Source organism: Zootoca vivipara, chromosome 13, assembly GCF_965207765.1.
Source record: "Zootoca vivipara chromosome 13, rZooViv2.hap1.1, whole genome shotgun sequence".
NCBI lineage: Eukaryota > Metazoa > Chordata > Lepidosauria > Squamata > Lacertidae > Zootoca > Zootoca vivipara.
Window position 1 is genome coordinate 39,799,411 of NC_142596.1, and position 13,283 is coordinate 39,812,693.

At 40.4% G+C, this 13,283-nt stretch overlaps 1 protein-coding gene across 1 annotated transcript in view; it reads right to left on the bottom strand.

Annotated features, from left to right (window-relative positions):
* Positions 1–666: 666 nt before the first annotated feature.
* SMG1 (SMG1 nonsense mediated mRNA decay associated PI3K related kinase) overlaps positions 667–13,283 on the bottom strand; it is a 72,154-nt gene continuing 59,537 nt past the window's right edge. Inside the window, exons 51-62 of the mRNA XM_035130581.3 lie at positions 12,929–13,079; positions 12,507–12,696; positions 11,240–11,709; positions 9,951–10,088; positions 8,934–9,086; positions 7,979–8,158; positions 6,478–6,705; positions 6,098–6,309; positions 4,702–4,808; positions 4,385–4,564; positions 4,172–4,278; positions 667–3,083 (exon numbers count right to left, since the gene is read on the bottom strand). Coding sequence (XP_034986472.1) covers positions 3,006–3,083; positions 4,172–4,278; positions 4,385–4,564; positions 4,702–4,808; positions 6,098–6,309; positions 6,478–6,705; positions 7,979–8,158; positions 8,934–9,086; positions 9,951–10,088; positions 11,240–11,709; positions 12,507–12,696; positions 12,929–13,079 — 2,194 coding nt within the window. The 3' untranslated portion in view covers positions 667–3,005. The remainder of the gene's footprint in view (positions 3,084–4,171; positions 4,279–4,384; positions 4,565–4,701; positions 4,809–6,097; positions 6,310–6,477; positions 6,706–7,978; positions 8,159–8,933; positions 9,087–9,950; positions 10,089–11,239; positions 11,710–12,506; positions 12,697–12,928; positions 13,080–13,283) is intronic.

A 13,283-nucleotide genomic window follows, 5' to 3' on the forward strand; every position in this document is an offset into this window, starting at 1 on the left:
CACTGAAGTTTCAAATACAGTATAGTGAAGGCTGAAGATGAAAGGGGGGAGGTTCTGATCCCGTTTTGGGGGTGGGGAGCAGCAGCGAGGGGAGCAAATCTTGCGTGGTTAGGAATTCCTAAGTCCAATGAATCAATGTGAACCATCACAATAACTTCCAATTAGATTCTGCAGGATGTTGCAGTTGTTATTCTCCGCACACACCCTTGAAGAGCTCATGCTTGAAATGCATCAAAGTATATATTAAAAATGTTTCATTACACACAGAACCAACCTACTAAAATATATTCCCTGCCTGCTTCAGTCAAAGCAAACCACGGGAAGCCCCTGCTTTGGTATGCAGATTCATTTTTTCCACTTTGTGCTGTCAATGATTTGCTGCAGATAACATGGTGCCCTCCAGATGTTGTTGCACAATGGTTGCTTAAATGTGCAACAATAACTTTTGCTTCAGACACATTTGTGTGGATTATATGCATGACAGGCAACTAGCTGCAGCTTTCAAATCTATTCCTTGTGCTGATTCCCCTCTGTGAAAGAGGTGGTAACCTTTCGCACAAATGCAGAAGTTTCACATGCTTGGTACCGTGATCATTGCACACTGCAAGTTAGAGATCTAGCACTTTGAATGTTACTGCAGTAAAGAAAAGAATGCCACACAGGGAATGAAGAATACAAATAGATTTTTGAGCTTTATTACATTATGCAGTAAAGACCCCCGTCTCCATACACATTTCATTTCTGGATAGTGTGGTATAATAATACATGAATCACAAGCGCAGCAGCTTGCCCTGACCCCTGGTTCCCAAGGGAAAGAAAAACATGTTACCATCTTATCCCAATCATATCTGGATTGCTCATTAAGGATGTTTCGTACAAGGAAAATAAAGGTACACTCACCAAATGCATGGATTTTGCCTTAACTGAATTTTACTGAAAAGCAAGCATCTCACTCTTGCAATGCTGTGGGCAAAGGGTTCCAGAGTACTGAGTTGGAATGCATTTCCTCAGAAGCATTAGTAAATATGTAGGCAGTGCACATGACATGTCTAGGGCAGTTAATTAAAAGGTGAGATAGCTAGCGCCTGTGTGGAAGACTGATAGCAGTATCAAGTCACTTCTGTATCAGATATTCTGAGGAAGTCAAAAGAATTTTTCCACATTATAGAAACACTGGAATAATTAGCTTCTTCTTGTGCTGGACCTTAATATATATTTGATAGCAACTCTTCAAAACAAAGGCCAAAGCTCACACTCCGATAAATAGGCTGCATCAATTAAAAAAAATTAACTGTTGGAAAGGTTTTTAAAATCCTTAAGAGACTAAAGAGGATATGATGGGAACATTTGATTTGTCCTCATTTAACAGCTTTCAAAGCAAATTAAATAAGTTCACATAGCCCCACAAGTTCAATTTGGAAGTTTAGATTCAAGTGGTGCCTATCCAAACATGACACCGATTAGTGATAACTGAGTTAAGAAGCAGCCAGTTCTTTCCTAAAGCAAAGTTAAAACAAGCTCCTAAGGTAATGATTTTAGTTAGCAGGCAAGTAAAACACTGAGGACATATGGAAAGAGACTGATTTAAAGTGCTGTTTTAATAGCAACTTTTGTCACACCCATAGTTCAAAAGTGCAAGGTAGGTTTAGGAAAACTTGCTGAGAAATTCACAACTGAACACCACCTACTGGAAGTCATATGGAAATGTACTTTCACACAAATCTTTATACAATTTTGCTTGAACAAAAAAAGAGATAGTCCACTTCATGACTATCTTTAAATTCCCAGATTGAACTGAAACACTATACATTTACAAGTGTAAATCAAAATTTGAAATGAATCAAACAGCATAAAACTACCTCCACTAGAACTTGACTTTATTGATTTTCTGTCATCAACAATGTAAAAGAGTCTACTTAGATATTCTAATCATTTTTAAGGTAAAGATTACATTGGAGTACCTACGTTTACAAAAGAAACTACAGCAAAATCACAGTAGAATGTGTTTTGGAGGAAAAGGTTTGAACTACAAAAAGGAGTGTACACTGCAAGCAGAGGGAAGTGCACATGAAAACCAAATGCCTGTTAGATTCATTACTTTGAAATGCACAGTGAATTTGGGGAAACTGTACATGATAGAATCACAAAAAATCACTTTAAAATAACCAAAACTCCAACCATTTGTGTTTGATCAGCCAACACAAAAGATTTGCTTAAATGTTCAGCGTTCCCTGTGCTTTTGGAATATTTGGTTTGCAAAAAAGAAAGAAGAAATGATTAATTTGACTGAACAGTGAAATTACAAGGATTGAAATAAAAACGTATTAGAAATACATCTAAAGAACAAGAATAAACCAGAAGTGGGAAAGAACTAAAAAAAAAAAAGACACAAAGGCTTTCTCTTCTCAAAGAGGTTCTTCCAACACAGCTGACATGCAGCTCTTTGCATTTCAGTCCATTTCTGAAGTTCATTCTCGTGTAGCATTTATTAATCATTTTTTGCACAAACTGGTCAACTCAACCAGCACTGTTGCCAAGCAACAAGAGCGACTCAAGAAACTCAATCTCTCAAATCTTCCTTTGCTGCGATTTCTTCACGGCCCCCTTTTTTCGGTTTCGGTTTCTCCTGGATTGTTCACAGGGTCAGGTGGAACTGGGTTCCAAATCACTCTGCGGTATGTAGCATTCCCAATTTCCTTTCTGCAGCTATGTTTCCCCCCGACACGATTGCAGTTCTTCTGTAGCAGAAAGACAGCCGTGTTGTTCAGGCGGTGAGCTTTCACCCTTGACCCTGGGGGTTCCAGGCCATTGTGTTTAGCGTATCCCTGAGTGCAGCTACTCTGCAGGACTCACTTCCCAGTGCACCGAGATTGCCTAGGTTTCCTCACATTAAGCCCCAGAAAGGCATCACCACCGACTGTGGTTCTGCTATGGATGCCTGAGGCCGAGTTGATTCTGCTGGATGTCTGACCTCGCTGAACCAGACTGACCTGCTATCTTCCTGTTCATACCCAGGCTGTCCAACCTTCATACAGCTGAGCCAAGTTATCTAGATTAGTTGCTTCCTTAATCACATAGTCAACCTATGAAATTGCAATGTAAAATAAGTTAGGGCTTTGGATTTTGTACATGCAGAGAACTTCAAGACCACCTTTATTAGCATGTTCAGCAGTAAGTTTGTCCACCATTCCTTATTGACAGTTTACATTAGGAAGACCAAGGTTTACTCCTTTAACATTTATAGTCCATGTACACAGCAGACACTACTAAAAACTGTAAGTGGCCAAGTTCAGACCTAGGACCAAACCATGTGTTGTTGCTATGTGAATGAGCTGGCAAGAGCCTCAGGATCTAGGATAGCTCAGTGGGTAGAGCATATGACCCTTAATCTCAGGGTTGTGAGTTCAAGCCCCACATTTGGCAAAAGATTCCTGCATTGCAGGGGGAGTTGGACTAGATGACCCTTGGAGTCCCTTCCAACTGTACAATTCTATTATTGTGCATGTGCAAAGGAATAAGATTTAAGGCTGCCATTATCGTGCCTGAACTCAGCAAGTGGTAGTTTGTTAAAACCATAGTTTTTTGTTTAACAAGCCAGAATATTCAACCTGGATCCCAGCTTGATATCCTGCCTTGTTAGACTGGTTTGAATAAAACACCCATACCTGGTTTGGATACAACCAGCTATGGTTAAAACAGGTAACAACTAACCATTTTTACATGTCTAAAACAAGCCAGCAAGTCTCCCTAGGTTATGAAAAATTCCCATTATTTTTGCAAGCCAAAAGCCAACTTAGCAATGAAATGTTTAATATATTGCCAGCCATGACCTGGCCATAGCTGCCAAGTTATCCCTTTTTTAAAGGGATTTTCCCTTATGCTGAATAGGCTTCCTCGCGAGAAAAGGGAAAACTTGGCAGCTATGGACCTGGCCTGATCCTGCATATGGTTGTCTTCAAATGCCATGGGCCAAGCAGAAAGGAAGCAAGAGGGCACACTGGCCTGCCAGGTAATTTAAGGTATGTAGGAGTGCAGTTTCAAGGAAAAATGATCCTTATAAGAATAAACTATTCCCACTGAACATCCAGCAACATACCAGAGCACACACTCCATAAACTTGAATGTTAAAATCATCTGAAGGGAAGGGAACAAGTTTTGCTCCTCTAATTACCTGTTCAGCAACGGACATTCTCCTGTTGGGATCCAAGTCCCGGCCCTCTAACTTGGCTTTGACACGTTTCCACACACTTACTGCATATGAATTCCGCTCTTGCACAGCTTCAAAAAAACAAAACAAAAAAAAAACATCAAGTCCATGCAAATCTTAGGTGTGCTGCTAATTACAAAGCCTATCTTTCTATATAAATTTAATATTGCTACTTACCTTTTCCTGTTTTGGGGTCCCTGATGGCTTTTTTAGGACTAGAAACAACACTCTTTCCAGCGCCTGTAATTACCCCCGGTGGAGTATCTGCTGATGGTGCAAGGGTTTTCTGAATTAACTTTCTTGTATTCTGTGACATGACCTCTGGCTGAGTTTTCTGCCCCGTATTGCTGCGGACCGCTATCAACAAATGAAAATAAAATATTGAAAACGCTATAAAAAGGAACCAAATAAGTCTTATTCATAATCAAAGATGACAACATCTACATTCAAGCTCAGTGGCATAGAAATTAGATTCAATGTATTCCTTATTTTACCTGCAGCAAATGTTGGTTGACATGTAGCAACAGATGTTGGACTTGAGCATTCATTTGGTGTATCCGTGATTAAGGGAGATGCAAAACTCACTAGATTATTGTAGACACTAGGAAAAATAAGGAAGATTATCAATATTAATCTTGACACATCACCTATCTGGAAATCAAAAATCAGAAAGACTGTAAGAATGTTAGATAATTCAAATGTATTTTGGCACAGTTTGAGAAAGTTTAGATGTTTAGGCTCTGAAGATGATGCATTACAACAGGGGTGGGCAACTCCCAAGAGACTGCGGTCTACTCACAGAGAACCCCTTTTTGGGGTTCAGGTCAAAGTTGTTGAGCTTTTTCTAGGAAGGAGGTAAAATGTTGAGCTTTTTTTAAGGGGAGCCACAGTTGTTCAGCTTCTTTAGGGGGAGCCAATGATCTACCAGTGATCTACCACAGACGTCCAGTGATCTACCAGTAGATCATGACCTACCTGTTGGACATGCCTGCATTACAATATTAAGCAGCTTTTGTGCTGCTTAAAGAAAATTAGTAGGTTTTCGAGAATAAGAAAATACATAAACTGAGGAAATTATGTGTTGAATAAATTATGCCGATACAATTGCATCACACTATTATACTTTTCTCAGCCAGCAAACAAACATACACAGAACCACATAACAAATAAACTGACTGAAACATAATCGCTCCCTCCTAATAGACTCCGAGCTCCATGGGTGCTCAGAGCAGGCGAAGGAGAAAGAGAAGCCACCGGCAGGCAGGCAGGCGAGCGAGTGAGCGTGCGCTACAGGTAGGGAGCGGGCGGGCGGGTGGCCGAGGCCTCTGCCTTTCGCTCCTCCGCAGCCCCGCTCGCTGCAGGCCGGCCTCGCGGCGGCGGTCATCAGGACATGATCTAGCGGCAGCGAGCACGGGGCAACGAGGCCGGCGAGGGCCCGATCTGGCGGTGGCGGCGAGCACGGGGCAACGAGGCCGGCAAGGGCCTGATCCGCCGGTGAGCGCGGGGCAACGAGGCCAGCGAGGGCCCGATCCAGGGGCGGCGGCGAACCCGGGGCAGTGAGGGAGGTAAGGCTCCGGAACGAATTAATCCGTCCCCAATGAATTCCTATGGGAAACATCGTTTCGATTTACGAATGTTTCTACATACGAATGTGCATTTGGAACGGATTAAATTCGTAAGTAGGGGTTCCACTGTATAGGCAAACTTGGCCCTCCATATGTTTTGGGACTACAACTCCCATCATCCCTGACCCCTGGTCCTGTTAGCTAGGGATGATTGGAGTTGTAGTCCCAAAACATATGGAGGGCCGAGTTTGTCTATGCCTGCATTATATTCTTTGCTTTTAGCCAAATATGCAAATTTACAAGAATTCAGAGAATGTCTGCTTACCTTTGACTCTGGGTTCTCAGTTCTTTCAGGGTGGGAGTAATTTCTTGCAGCATTTCAGTATGTTCCTGACTGCGAACCTGACCCATGGCCTGAACTAATGTAAACAGAACTGTCTGAATATTGTCTTGCCATGACTTATATTCACCCAAGAACTGCCTAACACTATTCTCATAGGGAACATCTTCACCATCTGCCAGCGCTGCTTCTTCATCCTGTAATAAAATAACATTTATTATGACTTCACTATTGGAAACAGAAGCTTGGAAAAATGATAATTTTTATCCACTATTTATCCACCTCCCCATAACTTCAGAAAGTATTCCATGAACATCAAAATGTTTTCTGTTCTATTCCCACATCAATGAATAATTGGGCATTACCTTTGCCATGGCTTTCAGCAAGTGCTTGACATCCCCAAGTTGCCTGTTGTGTCCAGTGAGCACAGTTTTAATACTATCAACCAGATTCTGAATGGTTTCGCACACATTTTCTATTTGTTGCTCTCTCTCTATTTGCACGGTTCTCTGGGTAGACGTGTCCTGCGTCAGTTGCTTATGAGCCAAAAGAAGCCATTCTGTGCTACCAATAGGATGGTCGAGATTGGTGCCCTGTAACAAAACAAGTTTCCAAATACCAGTCAAGCTACTGAAACTCATCTCCAAGCAAGGCCAGATCAGCTCCCCATTGAGCTATTGAGGTTTGAGCAAATTACTGTTTGCCAGTCTAAACTCTCAGTGTTCTTCTGAAGCCAGATACTGTTTCCCCGAAAATAAGACACTGTCTTATATTTATTTTTCCTCAAGAAGACACACTATGGCTTATTTTCAGGGGATGTCTTATTTTTAATTATGCGACCAGCCTCACCTATTCTTTGGTGCCCTCCAGAACTGCACCTATCACTATGTCTTATTTTTGGGGTATGGCTTATATTGTGCAAATGCTTAGAAATCCTGCTACTGCTTATTTTATAGGTATGTCTTATTTTGGGAAACAGGGTAGTTTAGTTCATAGTACCCTGAGCTTCTTTGCTTAATGAGGTAAATAAAATCAATACATGTATTAAAGTCTGATTGCAAGACACTTGCTGTTAACCCCCATCCCAATTATAGTCTTAAACGAGCACAGGCATTTTGAGGTGTGTGTTGTTACTATAGTTTGCAATGGCTCAGTTCAGACTTCAAAGCAAACAGTGACTAAAATAATACCATGATTTATCATGAAGGCTGAATTGATAAATTGGCTAGCAAGTCAGCACCAGAAACTATTTACAAATCAAGGTGTGCAACAAGTTTAGCATGGTATCTGTACTGACAAGCTATAGTAACAGTATTTGCTTCACTCCCAGAGATTACTGTGCCTAGAGATGGGAGTGATGAGCAGACAGAAAATGAACACCACTGAGCAGTAAACAACCATTGTTTGCTTGTAAATTTGCAAGCTCAAGACCATGATCTGGATTCTACACTAAGGTTAGACAACACAATATGGTTTGGCATGTCTGAGTTGAGACAGATGATCCTGTTAACACACATTAGTCCAACCATTTTTTAAATACTCATGCACTCTCTCCTTGCTTTCCTCATTCAGGCAATTTGATGGTTGCTGTTTTGCAACATTCCAATAGCAGGGAAATTTTGTTTTGTGAGAAGTCAAAGAATTTTCCAGTTCTCATTTGGAAGGAAGCTATGGCTTTCATAAACCAGTTTTCCTGAACTAGGAAATGAGAGGGAGAATCAGAACCCTCAAGGAGAAGAGGAAGAGTGACCTCAGTGCACAGTTCTTGCAGCCTAACATGATTTGGTATTATATGTAAAAGAAGCCAATGCACTTTTTTCCTGCCCACTGCACCCCACCCATTGTGTGTGTGCGTCTTACACTCACCACTCTGTGAAGTAAACAAAGCTCCAGTTCAGAAACTGAGCTGTTAAACTGTGAAGCAAAGGAACACATTTGCTGGCAACGTTTGACAAGTTCAAACAAGGCAGTGTCTAGGTTTAAGGCTTCTGCTGTTCTGGTACGCAAGCTTTCAAAATGAATGATGTTGCTACAAAGGAAGGTAACCTGAAAGACAAGGCACAGAGAGAAAAGGTGCATAACATTCACACACAGCTTAAGCTTCTAGATTTTATTTTCAAAAAATGCCCTGAAAGGCTGCCAGAGGAAACTGACTACTTTATTCAAAACATATATATTCTAGTGCTTTTCTGCAGTCACACCCAATTCCAATTACACACACACACACACACACACACACACACCTGGAGAATTACAATTTTTGTTGAATCATTCAAAATTTAGCCCACTAGGACCAACAAAATATTTTGAGGTCTGAGACTTGATTTCATCTTTGAAGTAGCAATTTAAAATCTAGGTTTTAAACTGTCTTGTATAATTTTTATGTTATTACAATGAGCCGAGAAATTATGGGACCAAAGATTAAACAAGGTCTAAACTGAAATGATCAAGAATCACTATGGAGTTATGATCTATATTATACTATCAAGAGATCTAGTTACACCACAAAATAAGTTCAGAGCAAAATAACTAAGATAATGATATCAAATGTGATTAAAATGCAACTCCATTCAAAGTATCACAAATAAAGAAATGTGACAATATGTACTGCTAGATAGTAGTACACACAAATAACTAAATCCCAAACAGCCCTTTGTATTTTGGGACCTCATTAGTGTTCACTCCAAAATAGCTCCCAAGATATGGCAAATGCTTTTCTCCTTAAGCCTGATCCCATCTGATAAAAGTTTTTTGCTCTCTTATACACAGAGTTGTTAGTGAAAATCAACTCAAACTCATCACATCATGCTATTTGTAGTACCTGGCTGGCTCTCTGACTTTCCTTAAGGACAAGATTTCTTCTTTCAGATATTGTGGCATCAAAATCTTGAAGAACTGGTGCTAATGCTGGATTAGCCCCTCCTGCCCACTTCAAACGCTGCTCAATACTTGCTTCAAGTGCTGCCAGCTTTTCCTGAGATTGTTGATAGAATGAAAATCAAGAGCATTAAATCTTACAATTTTTGCTTATACCTGGGGCATGAACAGATGCAATTACTTAACTACTACGGTATTATAACAAGGGCAAGGAATCCAGCATATTCAGTTCTGGCAATCAGCAGGGCAAACTAGTACGGTATATATCCCAACCAACAAAATTATATTTTCAAAATGTGCCTCTGTGCAGTATCAGTATCCATGTATTGAAGAGAGAAGGGTTGCGTCATATACACATTTCCACATATCCAGCCACTAGCTGACTGGATGACACTGCATCGTGGGACAACAGAAATATACAAAATTCTAGAGACTCTCCTAAAGCAGTACATAAGATACTGATTTGATAAGAGTCAACCTAAGACACTCGTGCACTGTACCCCTGCCACAGGTCCCTAGATGCAGCTATCAAATCTAGGGTACACATTGCAGGATGATATTGGCTCAGATTCTTATGACCAGCTTCCAAAGTGATCAAACTGTGGAGGGCTATCAAAAATCACATCACCAGTCACTACAGATTTTCAGCTTAATATAAGAGTCTGAAGAGTTCAATCTTGTAAAAAACTGTTATTAAAGATTTGACTTTAATTCAAAACGCTGAACATGCCCCACAGTAAAGTAGGATCAAACACTGTTATAGTTGGGGAGATTTGTATGACTTTAAAACAAGGCACTCCAAACATTCATTACCATTCTTGCAGTTTCAGTATATTTATTGTAACAATGGAGCTGGAAGACCAATATTCCCAAATACTGATAAAAGACCAGCTATTCTGCTTCCATATTTTTCCTCAACAGTCCTCCACTGCTTCCCCCATGGAGCAATGAAGAAACTTACCTGAACTGCTGCAATTGAAGCTTCAATCTGCCCAAGAGTATGAAGTTTCTTTTTCATACTGGCTAAGATTGCGGACCGAGGTGGAGGAGAGACTGTCATGGCTTGTGGGCGATTGATGAGGAGATCTTCATGCTGCCACTTTTGAAAGGCAAGAGAAAAAGATGTTTCTATTCAATGTTATGATGATGATATATAAATGGTAAGACTGAGAATTTCAGTGAGATACGGCCCCAAGAGCCTAATCAAGATGCATAAGTCAACAGCTGTGAACATTTACAGAGCCGTAAGCAACGAACATAACCAACATAAGAAGTGTTTGTGTTCACACTGTCTGTAAATGTGAAATGACAGCTCTTTTGAAAAATTGCAGCTATCCCGCTTCTAAAATCCTTAAGCACACCGAAGGTTCTGATTGTCATTCCTCTTTGCTTTGCTTTTTTTTTAAAAAAAGGAAAGTTGTCAGAATTCTGACTCTGCTTTGCAGAAAATCCAAATTGTACATTGATCTGCTGAGAGAAACATGATGATGTCATTTAATAATTTTGCTCCACACCAGCATGACAATTCAGCTGTACCCAACAGCTACAACAGTACAGTGGTACCTCGCAAGACTAATGCCCTGCAAGACAAATTTTTCACAAGACGAATGCGTCTTGCGATCTGATGGTGACTCGCAAGACGAATTCGTTTTGCGAAAAATTCGTCTTGCAAATCGCGGTTTCCCATAGGAATGCATTGAAATTTAATTACTGCATTCCTATGGACAAAAAAAAATTTCAATGCATTCCTATGGGAAACCGCGATTCACAAGACAATTTTTTCGCAGAACGGATTTAATTCGTCTTGCGAGGCACCACTGTAGCTATAAACTTCATGACTGTTAGTCCTAGGAGGGATTCTGCCTAGGACAAAAGGAAATTCAAAGTGCCCTCAGAACCAGAGCACAAGATCTGCTGGAAAGTATTGTCAAGAGGCCCACAGGAAATCCACCCTGCAGGCTTTCAAGAAGAGAGGTTTCAAGGGGCAAATGGACAAAGTGGGTGGAATAAAGAATCTCAAATCCTCATGCAGCCATTAAGTTCACCTCATATGACGAAGAGGGCTGCTCCACAGATCAATAACATGGAAAACAGCATGAAGCTACTTCTAAATGTACGGTACTGTTTAAAATCTGAAGAGGTAACTTCTCTCCACAACTTAGGTATGGCGCCAAAGACAATTAGTTTATTATGCAACTTTCCACATCTGCAGAAAATATTCAGAAATGAAATAAAAGTTTGAAGGCTTACCTGGAACATAGCAATGTGTAGTTGCACTCTCTGAAGGCTAGTCTTACAAGAAGAAATACTGGTTTCAAGTCTCCGCACCAGATCGTGCTTCTTCCACGCAGTATCGTAAGAACTGGCCAGCACTGTTGCTCTGTTCATAACCAACTGTGAATATTTGCCAATTTGGATATTGTGTTCTACAGCTTTCTTGCACAAGTCATCCACTGAGACTTTGCTTTCAGCCCCAAAATCCTTTGCCTCTACTTGAGCAATTATATCTACACCAAGAGCACTAATAAAACTGCACAATGTAAGTCCCAAGGCTTGATTGGGAAGGCCGATTAAAAGCTGCCGGACAAAGTCAGCTGTGAAGGCTTTGATTGGTTTGGCCATTTGGTCTTCACTAAAGCAAGAATTCCGATACAAGGTTTTCACGTTTACCATTGGCACTGGTCCATTCATAGAGCTCTGATCTTCAACTGAACTTACACCTTACAAAAAAAGAAGGAAAAAAAGAAACAGCCATTGAACAAATACCTACCGACCAGCAATCTAGATTGAATTTCTGCTCTAGAGAGCTGACAACATAAATTAACTGCAGCCAAGATTACAATGGCACTCTTATGAAATGCAAATGGGCAAGCTCCACGCTGACTGAAATAAATATAAACCCCATTTTAACAGGCTGGTACATGCTTTAAGGCACACTGATTTGGCTAACTCCACAATAGCATTCCTGAATTAATTAAAAATGTTCCGGGTTCTTTTCTAGGGGAAAATGAAAACTTGGAAGCAAACCTCTGTTTTGCTGCCTTCCAAATAATGCCAAAATAATTCAACACTCAATACATTCAATAATATGTACTGGTTCCATCATAAAGCAAGTATGGAAACATGACAGAGGAAACATGAAAACTCTGGGTTTGCTCTTCACAAAGAAAGCTTGAGCAAGCATGGAAATAAATTTCCTGTGCTTACTGGCTGCCTTCTGCACCTTTTAACCGGGGTGTTTTGGGGTTTTTTGGTTTTTTGTTTTGGTAACAGGTTAATACTAATGGTACTGCTAGAAGTATAACCCGTGTATTCTGAGAATGCTGCTACTGTAGTCATTACATCACAGCTTTAAAACTTGCAGGTAATACAAGATGAGAATCTGCTGAGCCCAATGTTTTATTTTGTTTTAACACACAGATACTTTTATTTGTAATTTCACTTTAAGATTCAAGGCAGATAACAGGCCTTAACTCTACCCAATGAGACGTAAACTAGGAATGTTGTATGCACTTACCTGAAAGAGTTTTAGAAAAAGTGCCACAGAGTCTGAAAAAATCCTTTATTGTCTGCAGTCGTTTTAAAAAGAAAATCTCTTCTAAAACCTGCCGATTGTTATCATCATCAAAAAAGTTAGTTTGGGTGCTGCGAGCTTCCCTGATTATGTCAATCTTACGCCAGGCAACAGGTATTTCCATCTTGTTTAACTGAAAGAAAATAAGAAAAATGTTAGGTCATCTGCCAAATACAAAGACCAAATGATGTGTGCATGCGTACATCACGGCAACCTGGAAGTGGCTGGAAAAGGGTGGCATGGACTTATGTGCGCTCTGCATGGCACGCAATTACTCGGAATGCAACCCCCGTGTGGATCAGGAATTGCCTGTGCCTTATTTCCAAAGTTAGCTTTAGTAATAACCTTTTTAGTAGTAACCTTACCTTTTCAACTAATAAGCCAAATGCTGTTTCCACTTGGGCAAACATTCCATCAAATGCTACCAACAGCATCTGGCCTGCTGACATTTTGGGCGTTTCGTCAACTGAGCCATTCCTTGGCTGAATCAGTTCACCATACTGGGCGTGAAGCATCCTAAAGAAAGAAGCAAAAAGGGTAGTTAGGACCTGAATATCCAAATAGTTTTAAGGACAAGCACTATAGCAGGAATATCATTTGGTTAAAGAAATGACAAATAACTGACTAATCCTTCAGCACATTTCAGATATGCTAAGCTGTAGCTTTTTTTAAACCATGGCTAAATTGTGAATGTGGGTGTCTTGTGGGTGTCACACAGGG